This window comes from Mauremys mutica, chromosome 4, assembly GCF_020497125.1.
Source record: "Mauremys mutica isolate MM-2020 ecotype Southern chromosome 4, ASM2049712v1, whole genome shotgun sequence".
NCBI classification, from domain to species: domain Eukaryota; kingdom Metazoa; phylum Chordata; order Testudines; family Geoemydidae; genus Mauremys; species Mauremys mutica.
In genome coordinates this window covers 104415684-104430694 of record NC_059075.1, presented here as the reverse complement: position 1 = coordinate 104430694, position 15011 = coordinate 104415684, and the positions used below count along the sequence as shown (strand labels likewise).

At 38.5% G+C, this 15011-nt stretch overlaps 1 protein-coding gene across 1 annotated transcript in view; it reads right to left on the bottom strand.

Annotated features, from left to right (window-relative positions):
* The window catches only part of OTOG (otogelin), a 153969-nt gene that overhangs the window by 93967 nt on the left and 44991 nt on the right, over positions 1-15011 (bottom strand). The window contains exons 18-20 of the mRNA XM_045012732.1: positions 13291-13365; positions 10080-10120; positions 8360-8513 (exon numbers count right to left, since the gene is read on the bottom strand). Of these exons, the coding sequence (XP_044868667.1) occupies positions 8360-8513; positions 10080-10120; positions 13291-13365 (270 nt within the window). The remainder of the gene's footprint in view (positions 1-8359; positions 8514-10079; positions 10121-13290; positions 13366-15011) is intronic.

Here is a 15011-nt window from a genome sequence, read left to right as displayed (position 1 = left end):
CATTTTTGGAGCTTGAACAAAATAAACCGATAACGATGAGGTTGATCAAACACAAATGGATGTTGTAAAGGTGACAAATATTCAGCAGAAGCTGAGCAGGGCAAATGATTCCCATATGATGGGACATATACACCAGCTGATTATGACTTAAATGATGTAGAGAGGGAAATATAACAGAAGGGAAAAGCTTCTGGAAGATCTAATAAATAGGTACAGCCAAGCAAAGGAGATGGAGTGATGTTATCGATGCTGCAAACTATTGACTACACCTTCTCAATTGTGTTTGTGTTATTGCTATCAGAAGGTCCAAGGTCCTCTTGATTCTTAGCAGGTTAAATAAAATGAAATTAGCATGCAAGGTATATGGAATTGTGTTATGGCTGTGGATAAGATTCATTATACTGCATGGAAATGTGAATTTACTAGATTAAAGCTATAAGAATAAACACCTGTATAAAGTCAATTATTAGATTTTCCCAGCTCATCTGTGTTAATAATGATAAAAGTTAAAGTAACTTTAAAAAAAAAAGATTACCGTTATTCTTGCTCTTTGTTGATCTTTCCAATATGAAGTACTAAAAAATGAATAGTCAAAAAGGAATATGCATTGGGAATATCCTGATAGTCAATTCGCTCTCCTGGAAGACATGAGCATGCGTTCTCTCCTATGAGCACATGCTTATTTAAAATACTGAAATATCTACAAAGTGTTCCTCAAAGCTCACCTGTAAGGAAGAGTGAAAGCTCTCTTTATAAAGGAATACTCATCTATTTGTCTTCTTTTCATAGTGTCAGCAGGGATCAGAAAACAAAGACCAGAGAATATCTTGGCTGTTCCCAGTCTTTTTGTTCAGTTTATAATAGTGGAGGTATGTTTATCCTCTATTTAAATCTTTAAGCACTGACAGCATCTGACATATTTAATCAAGAATAAAACATTGAGAAGAAATATTTAATTGGCACAGGTATCTTGAATACCCGGGTAAAATGATTTGGGGTATGCAGCTTATCCATAATCATGTACCCAACACTGCTTGGAGCATGCATAAAATCCTGCTGGCTATACTGCACAAGTATATGGCAAAGTCATTCAGGTTTAGTGGAGAAGTTAGAAATTTCATGAGGTACAGAAGTTATGATCATGCCTCCAAATAAGTTTGGATCTACAGTCCCAAGTAAAATAATTGTGCCTCCTCTGACATGTTTACATGTTAAAAACAAAACAAAAAAATATCCCACACACTACAACTTCCCTTTGCTTCATCCCAAGGCCCCTCTATTAAGATGTGGAAAAGGAGCTTCTTAGACAACGTGGAGATTCTCTTCACCTGAAGCTGTTTTCATTATTTTCCCCTTGTAGTACCAGTTAAATCTGCATGTTATACACCAAGGTGCATAAGACTGATCACAACCCCATAAGTCAGTGGTGTTCATCCTTTTTGACCTACGGGCCAAACATGTTATTTCAAAAAGATCGAGGAGCTACAAATCAATATTTTGATGCAGATTTTCTCTCCTGTTCCACTCTCTTGTGTTGCTTGAGCAACACAAAAAGCAGAAAACATCTACAAGTCTATTGACAGGGATTCCCCTAGCATGGGGGAAGCCCCAACAGGTGCAAAGGCAGAGTAGACAGTTCCTCCATTGCCCCACAGCTCACAGTGCAGTGGGGCACAGTGGGAGTGTGATGGGACATGTCAGGGACCAGGACAGGGGGCTGGAGCTTGCTGCATTGCTATTGCCATCTGGTGTATGGGTCCTACAACATTGTTTTCAGCTGGCACAAGTTAGAGGAGCCCCCTCGTTACTCTAATCTATGCTGTGTCGGGGAAGCAGGCAGCCATCACATTGCTGATTCTTGGCTTCTCCTCTAGTCTCCCTTCTCTCAGGCCGCCTTGGGTAGCTGTATGAGGGAGGGAAATCATCCTTTCTTAGATCCTTCCTTAGGCTCAGGCAGAGCCTGATGAGTCTCTATCCTTGCCCCACTGGAGCACCAACAACCAAGCAGGCAATGAACAAGCCAGAGCTATTCATTAATTAAAGGGGTGGTGCGTTTATGTAAAAATATGTACAACAAGTTCACAGAGAAACTGGAGAAACAGAATATATGCACATGCACACAGAGCAAGGGGAAGCTTCCTTTCTGTTCCACAGATCTCATATCAGTGAGCTGAACTTCCCTTACATATTCTGTACATGAAGCTTCTACTTGCATGAGTTGAAATTCTGCCTGAGAAATGACTTAAGAATGTACACAGTATAGACTGGAAAGGAGAATTCTGCTCTTCTGAAGTCATAACGCAGATATCCATAGAGGTACTTTCTATTCAGAATCTTTAAGAAGGAGTTGAGAGAACTGAAGGAACACACATCTCTAACAAAGAGGAGCAAAAAATTACTGTAAAAGTAAAAATACAATTTACCTTTAGTTAAGTCTGCTGTGTGCCATATGGGAAAATTAATAGGAAGATTAAACTATTGCTGTGTACAAAAAGCTGCTTTAGGGGAAAATGAAGGACTAAACTAGGTCAAGTTTCTTTGCAAACTTTGGAATACAAAGGCTGTCTGTCTAAGAAAGGGGAAATAATTGCATGCAAAGCATGATGATGGCCTCTTTGTTGCATTAATATCATTAGCCAATTCCTGGGCACGCACACACAGAAGTTTCCCTCTCATATTTTTTAAACTACTTAAAATAGGCACTGAAATTCCAGTTAATCCTCAGGTATCATTCTGACAAAATCCGCTTATAAATAGTTATTCATGCTTTAAGACCCATATCTCCTGCTCCCACTGAAGCTAAAGCCTTGATACTAGAGGGGGGAAAAGGGAAAGTTCTTTTAATAAACCAGATGATAACTTATCTCAAGGGCAATAGGAAGAATAGGTTTGAAGTCATAATAAATGAGAGCTTCCCTTTTCCAGTGATGATTATGGATCTGGCCCATCCAATGCCTGTTCAACAAAAAGGAAAGCTTGCAATGGATCAGGGTCAAAATTGTATTATGTTAAACTGGGACACTAAGCAACTGAGGAGTACAGAAACATACTATTGCTTTCTGCCTCTATGTTCTGATTAAAGACCATATAAAACTGTTGGGTTATGCTGAGTTATATCTGTTCTTTAGCAAACAATTGGAGTTTTAGTTTGAAGAATCACAACTAATTGTGTTATGAACAGGTCATTATTTTCCCTCTTTCTTGTGACAGAGCATGGATGTACAGAAATATTCAAATAATCAGAGAGAGAGAAAATCTTGATGTTAAAAATTCTGAGAAGATACTGGGTCATGAAAACTATGGATGAAATATTTCTTATAAAAGGAGCAGGACCTAAGTTTGTCAGTGAAGCACAAGCTATGGCAACATTACATAGACTATATTCCTGGAACAATTTTCCTCCTGCAGTCATACTTTAAAAAAATGGGGGGAGAAGTGTTATTTCATATTGTCCTAACAGTACAAAATTTCATATTGTCCTAACACTAACTGATGTAAACTGATTGAGATACTGAAAATACAGGTACTTTATACTATCAGATATAATAAACCACTCATTTTATATGCATCTTAGATTTCATGTGGTACTATTTGATCAAGAGCTCTAACAAAATGTACTCTGAGCTCAAGAAAGAAAGAATCCTAGAACAAATGATGTGAAGTTCTTGCCTGTCTGCTAGGATCTAAAATTGTTTTTATATATATTTCCAACTCTTCACATACTGCATCAAGACAGTCTCTGTGTTAGATGAAGCCAAGTTTAATGTTTTGGCCAATTGTATTAGTGAAAAAACTGGAAGCAGCTTCAACCTACAATATACTTGCTTTAAGTAATACCAGAACTTGTTTATGCTAAGAAAGTTGTACCAGTTTACTAAATCAACTCAAGAATATCAATCTAGTTAAACTGATACAAACTCCTAATACAGACACATTTAAATTAATTTAACCCTTGTTTCAATCATGTTAGTTTTTAACAGTAAATTACCAAATTAATCTAAACCAATTTAAGTGAAACCTCACAAAGATGATGTCATGGCTTGAGTAAAAGTAAATGTACATCTTGGATCGTAATAGAAGAGTTTTAAGAACAACCCACTTCCTTCCTAAATTGACTTCAATTATGAACATCATATGTATGTAATATATGATCATTTTAGAAGAATATGCAAATTGTCAGCATGCAAATAGCCCTATATAATAAGCAGAACTAAAGACATACCTCAGATAATTCAGTTTGTGCATGGGAATGATTGATACTGGGATTACTGTTCAAAATCCCAAACCATGATACTTGAGATCACATTACTATTTCATCTTTAAATTTCATATATTTTATTAATTTTGTAAAGCAATAGCCACACAAACATACACAGCAACCATAAATCACAACAAATAAATGCCAGTGGGGAGCTGAATAATGGCTTTATGAAGAAACCAAACATATATGAAAGAAATTTTAACTAAGTAAATAAATCTGGTGTCATGTAAAATTCTATATATGTACTGTGAAAACCATAACACAACTCTGCATTCATATAAAAAGAGATGAGTGATACTGAATCAATTAACAGATTACCTATTTAATGGAAGATATTTACTATATCTCCCTTATTTTTTCAACCTTGCAATGTCTCCTTCCTTTTTGCATCGTAACTTTTTCATATTTAAATGATGAAAAACTACATTCAGACAAAGTATGCAGGAGCTTTGGGAGAAAATCCTACCAATTATTTAGCATTAACTTGGTTTGTCAATACAGTAAAGGCTGACATATTTACCATTGTCAGACTGGTAATATGTATGGATTCACTTAATTCTTGGACTGACACAATATCATCATGTCATAAGACACGCAGTTGTAAATTAAAAAAAACAATTCATACTGATTCCTCCTTGGTGTCAGAGCTCTTACTTAATTTTTTTGTTCAATAAACCCCTTGTTTGAAGGCTTTGAATTATGTGTTTTTTTCTTTTTTTCAGGTAAAAGGTATACAATTCCCATCTATTTGCCCCGTCCGAGTTTTAATTGCTTAATAAGGCTCAAGGTCTGTGTCACACATTTAATATTCATCTGCTCCCTCTACAAGGTCAGAAGAGGATGATTGCTTTTTTACTAGTATTTACTCTAATTTATCCCCATGACATCTTGTCTCCTAATCTCTGCTCGTTGCACTAGAGGAAACTCAATGTTCAGTGCATGTTCCAAAAGGTCCCTACCAGTATGGAGAAAAATTACTCTGACCCCAAATGTAGTGATCAGTCTATATATTGTAATTCTACTATTGCAGGGAAAGAACATTCCAAAAATTGATATTTCTCTGAGAAAAAAATAGTTTTAAATTTTGTGTATTTATCTTTGATTTTCAGGTGTGTGCATTTGTTCTCATTATATTATTAGGTAAACTAGATCTTCTCTATATTCTATAAAATTAAGCTCATCTGGCTGTCATTGTAGCTAAGACTGCATGTCTTTATAAGATCAGTAGGTCTTGTCTTAAAGATATTTATAACTCATGTCTACAAATCTTTATTTTTTCATTTTTGATTTATGACCAATATTTTTCTGCATCAACTTTATCTGCTTGAATGTTTGGACTTTAGGAAACAACTGTTATGGAAAAGCTAATCAGGATTTCTAAGTCAGAGCACTCATTTAAAATGTTGGAGTATTAGCAGAAGGAATTATAACATAAAATCATTTTGGGGGCTGTATTCAGACCAACATTCAATTTCATAGTTAAGAACAAATGTTCTGGCTCAGTTTATATAAAGTATAATACAAATTTAAGAATGTTACATCAGTACGTCTCCCAAAAAATAAGAATATTAGAAACACTATTTTGTCTAATTCACAGAACAATGTTCACTCTCCAGCTATCCTGGTCAACTCAGTTGGCACCAGTAGAGATACTGGGCCAAATTTTCAAAAGTGGCCTATTATTTTTGGTACCCAACTTTACATGCTACAGCTTAGTATTCAGAACTGGCGATAACCCACTGCTCCAAATGACTTCATCTGGAAATATTTCTACATCTAGGGGGATACACCTAGGGGAAGAACACGACTGCATCAAGCAATCACTTTTAAAGCAAGTGTCAAGATTCTTCCTGAACTCCACAGAAAATAATATTCCAACTGTAGCTCATGACAACCGCAATCTATTATATAGATCTAGTTTTAATGACTGATTCACTGAGGCAAGACAGCAGAATTAATGTCCTGTCAGCTTTCATTTATGTTTACTGTATGCTCCACTAAATCAGAGATGTTTCTCTGGCACAAAGAATGAAGGTAAAAATCTCTCCTTAGCTTTTCTCCACACAAAAAAAAGAGGTGTCAACATTCTTAATTGTTGATGAGTCAAAGTTATTCTCATTTATCAGAATATAGAGTTTTGGGGAAAAAATATACTATTAACATATTGAGTACTAATGTGGTTCAGATGGTCCCATTTCCTGTCATGGAAATAACTGCAGAAAACTTCCCTGTGCATAAATAATTTGACACCTTAGATGGACTTCACATCCACCTGCTGCAGTAATGTGTCTTGCTGACAGACAGAATTGCCAATGAAGTCTAAGTCTTCCTATCTGCCCAAGTATTCATTTTTGGCACCTAAGAGACATTAGATATGATCAAGTGCAAAGTAGGATTTTGTGCCCATATTTCAGTTCAAATGACTTCTTGCAGACAGAGAGCACTTGCATTTGCCAACTTCCCATCTCAAACCATTTCCCTCCCTCCCACCTCTTCCCCATCCAAATGCTACATGGTAGGCTAATAGGCAGACGCCGTAAAAAGCTTCTATTTTAACAGACAGGGAGGAATGTAAATGGAGACCACATATATACATCAATTATGGATACAGAGGGCACAACTTAGTGCAAGAAGTGTTGACATTGCAGTGTGTCTTGACTTTACACACCTATAATTTGCAGAATGTGTCACTTCTTACAGAGATTAAAGATAGATTAACTTTAAAAAACAAAACCTAGTTTCCAAGGCTGTGTAACCTGAGATTTTGGCCCCACATTGAGTCAGCTGAAGTGACACAAGGCAGTGAGAGCATTATAAATGAGGTGTCCACTTCATTTTGGCTATTTATAGAAATGCCCCATGTGGAAGGGGCCAAAACACAAGCCTTTGCAGCCAGGTTGAATTTCATAAGAAAAGATTACCAGGGCGCAGAAACCTGTTTTGCTGCCCCACAGGGGGTTTCACAGAAATAGTATGAATGTAACCTAAGGGATTGTAACAGGTTGGCAGTGTTTGCCTGAAACATCCAAGCCATTAACCAGGATCTAGCACTACATTTTTGACAGAGAAAATATTTAAATATTTTCTGTCAATTCTGTCTTATCAGTAGAGCTTGATATTTTCAACGCAAATCCTACTCCTGTGGTTTCATTTCATAACTCTGTCCCTTGTGAGCCCATCCTGTGCACTGAATGAGGCAGGAGTCCTGTGGAAAAAATACTGTGTGATTATGCATTTTCATTTTCACCCCAACTAAGCCCCCCAAATCTACTGTGGGGAAGGCAAAAACACCCCACTTCAACTTGGTCAAATTCCTTCACAGCTCCCCAGAAAAGGAGCAATCAGCACAGTGTTCACAGCAGATCCTGACAAAACCCAGTATTCTACCATTTCCATGGGTGGGAGAGTGGCTGCTGCTCCTCTTAGTCCACATAAAAAGAGTGCTTTTCCTGCACCAGCATGGGCCTGTATAGTCCCCACCATCTTCCAGTCACCTGGGGGAATGGGTCATCTCCTCCAGACCTGATCTGCAGCAGAAAGTCACTTCCTAGCTCTCTAGCCCTTAAAGGGGCGCACACCTTTCCCAACAAGCCAGACAATGGTCCCCATCGCTTAATGTGCGGTGAGGTCATTTCAAGTTTAGACAAGCCCTAATTCCCATTGAAAGCAAATGGAATTTGGCCACCTAACTGCTAATCGTGCCTGTGAGAATCTCCTTCTTTGTCTTTTATAACAACTTTCACTTACACACCAATATGCCATATTTGATGCCAAAACGGTTCAACACATTTGCTGGTGCAGTATCAGAATAAGCCCCGGCTATGTTTGCTAACCCCTCTGGCCTCGTCCTTATTATGAGGTATTAGAGATTTGACATCACCCGTCCATCTTAGGCCTCCAGAAGATCGTGCCTTTTGTCTGGTGAGTCCTTAAGAACAGAACTTGCTCCTCCTTGACATCACAAGTTCTCTAAGTAGTAAGTGCTGTGTCTTTCACCACTATAAAGGCAACCCAAAGCAATAAGCTATTCAACTGTCACTACAGAGAGTACAGCCATCTTTGCTGGTGCAATGAAAGGCGTGGGTGCTTTGGACTTACCCTTGTGGACAAACACATCCTGAAAGACAAGGAAGATGTGCTGAGAAGGTGAGATTTAGCAGCTGATTCTCACAGGTTCTCTCTCTGCTAAACTCCATGTTAGCTTGTGGATTACTACAGTTAACATAAATCTGGCCCGCTGGGCAATTGTGTACTGGAAAACAAAATATTGCAGACGTTCATCATTCCTGAAATTTCAGATTTGGTAGAAAGCTTTGAAAATTAATATGTGCTGATTTAACCCAGAGATTAATTTGACCAATCATGGGGGTGGGTTCATCTATAACTCCTGGTCAGACAGTTAACCCCATACAGCCACTATGAATCTGATCCAGCTGGAAAAGAAGAAAAAAGATAAATGTAGTCTAGTGAACCTATTTGCTAATTACTGTGCACTGTTCCCTCCAAGTTTAACCACCAGCCTGGGGAAGGTTCCATAATCCCCCAAGCACAGGAAAGGGCAGTACTACCTGGCTCAGGAGGGAGCCAGAGGCTGCATGTGAGCAGCAGCTGGGAGCTGGCTGTGGAGGGAATAATGGATAACAGGTAGCCTGAGAGCTGGACCTGAAGGCCCTAACAGCTGGGCTGAGATTCCCCTGTTGCTGGCAGGGGTCCAGTGGCAGTCAGAGCACGAACACAAGGCTCTTGACTGCAGGCAAGTGATTGGTGCAGCCGGGTTACACAGCAGCCTTTTGCTTTGTATACCCCTCGACCAGCCTGCTCCTGGGCACTGGGTTGGAAACTGTTGGTTTTATCTCTTTTTTGTTTTAACCACTAAGGAAATTTTTGTGCCTTGGGTATTTCCCTTGTTTATTTCTGGCAGCCCTAACAATAGAATTCTCCATTACTTGAACTGTGCAAGTGTTTTGGGGAACTGAAGGATAGAGCCTGGAGATTCCAGTGCTTGGAGCATCTACAGTGCTTGCCCTTGGACTCTGAATGTGGTATCAGACATCAAGGAGACTGCTGTACCCCAACACTACTTGCAGTGACACCCTGCAATGTGATCAGTTACAGTATTCATAAGAGAGTCAAGGACCCACAGTTTCAAAATAAACTGAAACATCCTGCACCTCACAGCAAGTTAGATTTTTTTTTTATCGGAAATGAAAGGTAACATTTTCATAAAGTCCAGCCCTTAACCCCTCGGGATCTGCTAGTCAGAGTAAAGATACTATAATACAAGAAGCAATTGTTATAATGTTTTCCTTTTACTTATGCACCCGCACAACATTATAATTCTTATACCACTCTGGGGAGAAAGTAAAAACCGATAGTACAGAAATAGTACTTAGCTAGAACTGGGAGGGGAACAAAATCTCAGTTTGTAAAAATATTGGAAATGTCCAGTTTTTCCAACATTTTGAGAGACAAAACTGGCCTATGTTTGCTTCATGTGAAGATCTGCTGTTTACATTACATAATAAACTTAGGTTGCATTATCAATCTGAAAACATTTCATGATACTAAAATATTGATAAAAAGCATTTTCTCACAGGTAGCCAGTACTTTCAACAGAGCTTCTATTGTTTTACTCTAACCCTACTTTTAGTTATACCATAGGTTAAATTTCTAATTTAAGGCTCCAGTCCTGCCAAGTGATGATTGTATGGACCTTTATGCCCTCACAGAGTCCCACTATAATCAATGAGACATCATGGAAGAAGCAGGGTCTGTCTACACCATCTCTTTTCCATACCTTAATGAGTCTTTCACTTACCAATGTTGTTCTCACAGCTCATCATTCCATCTTTGCAATGGCTGCAACAAAAATATATAAGCTGTAATTAAAACCAGGAAGGTCTGAAATGTTACCATTCATCTATACTTGGAAAAAATGTGTAAAATATTACTCAAAATAAAAGAATTATATAAATGTGTATGCATGAAGATAACCAATAAGGGAGTTTGTGTTGTCTTGTTCAGAAGGTTCTTAATATATAATGTATTAAGAAAGTAGCCTATATTGCTGCTTACATATACACATTAAAAGAATAGAAAAGTCCTTGTAATAAACAAACATTACATAATACAAATGCTAAGTTTAAAGAATAGAGCCCATGGAGGACTGACACAAAAATATTATTAAATTACTAGGTTGAGTCCTGTTACCACTGATATCAATGGGAGTTTTATCATTGACTGCAATGGTAGCAAAAGCAGACCCGGTTGTGAAACAGTATCATATGTATCTTACATTAAGCATTCAAATATGTAACTACAGTAAAAAAAAAAGCCACATACACAGCTATAGCAAGCTATTCATTAGACTTCAACTCTGCATAAGAGAAAGCCCCTTCTAAATAAACAAAGTAAACTATTACTCTTCACAAAAAATATTTTGGTTGACTATTGTAAATATTCAGCTGATTGATTTTTCTCATTAGAAGCCCAAAAAGCTGCAGAAGAGTGAACTGGCGAGTCAAATGAAAATCCAAATGACTCCAAAGATAGCTCAAAACATTATCAATTCTGTAAGATAAAATGCTGTGCTGTACAAAATAAAATCACTGGACTTCACTTCCCCAGCCCTGCCACTATAAGCTACTAAAGCAAAATTTAGTCAAGGCTGAAACACAATGAAAAAGTCACAGTGAGAGCTTCTCCCATACTATTGAGCTAATACGGTGGGGTTAAAGGAGGGGAGGCACGATTTGTTTCATGCCTCTACCAATAAAACCAGTGCAAAGAAAACCAATGAACTGCTTAAACCCAAAACATAATTGCAGCAAACATTATGCAAAGCAGCACTGAATACTGTAAAAAGAACAGAAGTACTTGTGGCACCTTAGAGACTAACAAATTTATTTGAGCATAAGCTTTCGTGGGCTACAGCCCATTTCATCGGGTGGCACTTTCTGTACCTGTCTAACTCCAGCCAAAATAGTCTATTACTTTATAGAACAGTAGCAAATTTGGTAGTCACTCAGTCTCCGGGAAGAAAATAATAGTATTGGCTCTAATTCAGATTCTATGCTATACTGAAGGAGAATTTCAGCCAGTGAACTTTAGTCCTAGTCACTTATTCTTCTGTGACAGTTGTGGTCTCCCCAGTTCACCTCTGCTAGAGAGCCAGTAAATAAAATATCAAAAATGCCTCTGTCTGTGCTATTGCGGATTTAATATTGTATTTAGAGCAACATATATTTTACACAACTATCCAAATTCACTAAAGGTGGGGGGGCTCTGTCTTATGGAGCTTGCAATCTAATTCAGAGAGAAAAATATGGAAAAACAATACAGGACAAAAATGGTGAGGGAGAGAGCTGTTGTGGATGTGGGACAGCATCACAGTGTAAGTGGGGTTTTAAGGAGGTGGTTGAAAAAAAGATAGCTAGAGCTCTTGGCAGAAAGTTAACAATAAGAGGCTGTTTCAAGTATGAAAGGAACTCAAATCTAAAAGTGAGAGGAGACTAAGGGAACAATTAGGACAAAGGATTGGATGAGCCTGATAAAGGCCCTAACCGTTTTTAACAAGTACATAGCAATGGGCAAATACATTCTGTTACGTTCCGCAGTTTTTTAGTGATCTCCCATATACATTGATATTATTACCCTAAAATGTCTCTTAGATCTGACTAGTTCATCTAGACCCACTGTCCATACAGTAAATCGTATGTAAAACAGGCTCTATATCAATTGACCTGCATAATCCATGTTAAAGTGTGGCCAGAGAAAATCATGACTAACCAGAAGGTAAGCAAGATAATCTTACAACTGTCTAAGAGGTCTACTCACAATGTAGACCAGTGTAACTCCACTGAAGTCAAGGAAGAGATGAATTTGGCCTTAGAATTTAAAACATGTCAGTCAGTGGATCTCAACCATCTGATAATTCCAATATATTCACAAAGAGGCAAATCCTCAGTAGGAAATATTAATGTCCAAAAAGCTCTCATAAAACCAGGGCTCTGCACCCCTCCACTAAATTCTGGGCACTTCTTTCTTTTGCATGCACAGTAGAACTGCCCCAGCTCCATTGCCAGGGTACACGCCCCATGGGCATGAAGTCAGAGACAGTATTGACCCCAAAGTGAAGACAGACTTAATCAAAGAACAGTTTATATATTTTACTGGGTCAGTGTACTTGTTGGTGCAAGGGTGCATGAGAAGGACTGGCATGATTCACACTATACCATTGGGTTTCTGCCAATACTGATGCCTAGTCAGGTAAATGGGAAATCAGACTTTAAAGATTAACTGATGTATTTTATTAACTAGCCAGATTTTTCCAGAGTCAAAGCCATCTGTTCTGCGTGTAAATAAATGCAGGGAAAGTAAAATAGGATGTTTGATACAGGGGAACGGGGTTGAAATTTGACCCATCCCCTAATTTACCTTTGCCAGGCAAAATTAATGGGTGAAAAGGATGCATTTGGCAGCATTCAGAATAGTTTAACAAGTTTTCTTCTTTAATGTTGTGAGTATAATGGGAAACAAAGGGCAACTGTGAAAAATAACATGCATCTTGCCAGTGAGAGGCACTCATTGCTCATTATGGTTATCCATCTTCAGTGGCTCAGGAATATAGGCCCCCAGCTCCCTGGCCCTCATCTGTGCCTGGATTGGAGTTCTGCCTCCCTGATCTCAGTGGGGTTCAACAAGGTTCTAGTCTTGCCGAGTTGGAAGAGGAAGGCCAGGGAAGGGGTTGGGCATGCCAGGGAAGTCCTCAAGGTTCTCTGCACCATTAACTTGCATGCCTATCTACTCAGTGTTGTGGAGCCCATTTGCAGGAGGCTCTGAGGGTAACCACAGCAGAAGAAATTTCCGGAAGCATGCATTTCACAGCAACAGTGCTGTCCAAAGAGAGGCAGAAAGTCTGGACGTTTTAAAGACAGTTTACAGAATTCTCAGTAAAAGATAAAACAGGATAGTGCAAACGACTTGACAGAGCACAGGGGGGAAAAACCCAAACAAGGTGCATGCCCTACCATTTGCCCAAAGAGGTGATAATATTTTCTCCGGGTAGATATTCAATTCCTTGCAAATAACAAGGGCACTCATTCCTGCAGAGGAGAAAAACAAATAATTTTGATCATATGGGAACATGTACATCATGAATTAGAAGACAGACATGAGGAAGAAAAAAAAATTCACATTAACCATTAATTATTGCCATTCAAAAAGTTGATGATCTTGTTCTGCATGGTGTATTGGTCTGGATCCTTAGCATGGTATTGTTACCATCAGGGCATCAAGATGTGTCTCCATGAAGGTAAGGTCAGGAGCTTTTTGACACTATCTATTATGCAAAGGATTAGTTCATATAATAGCAATATGAAAGAAATCTGGAGTAGCTACTTCAGACAGTAATAGAAGAGTGATAATAATCCATCATCATTACTTTAACATACTAGTATTTTTAAAAATATATATATATATAGTTTATACTCTACTTTAAAAAAAAACCAGCAGCAGCAAAGCAAGTCTCTACAGCCTACGGCATAGAAAAGAGGGAACACAGCCACAGGGAATGCCATGAGAGTAACAAATGAGACCACCACTTTTCCTTCCATATAAAATCTGTACAGCTGGTTGAGCTGTATGGAAAGAGATACAGCTAGAGCATAGAGGAGAGGCATTCTGCACTGCATGTTCCCTCTCCTAACTCCATATTCATCAGGAATTAGTTTAAAATGTATTAAGTGAAATTATGAATCCCCTTAGTTCTGTGAGACTCCCATCTGCAGACAGACTCTAGGGTTCTCATGTGGTCACTGTTTGTTGGTGAAAGAACTAGAAGGCATGGAGGGTAAGACTCTCTACACATCCAGACAGAGATCCATGAAAACCTATGACTGCAATCATGTAAATTCCTGGCTTCCATTTGCATTTTTATGGTCCTGATTCCCCAACCTCTGAATGTTCTACATCTCTGTTGGTCCCACAGTAGAGAAGCATGAATGTTGCACTAGCTCTCAGAAGCCACCTGGATTATTTTATTCCACTCCATAGGTGAAATCCTGACTCTACTGACATCAATGGCAGTTTTGCCATTGACTTTAATGGGGCTAGGATTTTATCCAATATGTTTTTTTATGCTGAAAGAAACATATGGCAGTATGATCCCGGCTGCATCTGTGTAAATCCCGAGTAACTCACTGGAAGGCAAGGGAGTTATTCCAAATTTACACCAGTGTAATTGAGGATCTGGCCCAGTGTCTCCAAGTATTGTCAGCAGTCATTTATTTAGAAGATTAAAAGAACTCATGCTAATGTTTGTAGGAGTGCGTGTGGTCTCAGGACTGAAAATGCACAATTTTGGTAAAGCTGATAGATAAAAACAGGGCACAGCACTGCATTGCTTACCTATTTGTCTATCTAGGTTTCATACTGATACCCCTCACCATTGTATGAGTGCTTTCCACATAAAATCAATAGCACTAGCAAAGTCCCTACCCTTTTTACCTCTCCGATATTCAAAAACAGCTAGCATGTAAAGACTGATCATCATCAATACCACGTAATAAGACCTGGAGCCTTACAATTTCAGCTTTCCAGGGGACTGTCTGCTCTGCAGGGGGAACTCTACTGAATAACAAAAAGGCCCCATAAATAAGGCATTCCCTTCCTGCAGGACAGGTAAAATGTTAAGGCACCAGAACTGTATGTGGAATTCATTGATAAAGCAATGATGAAATTCAGTGGAGAC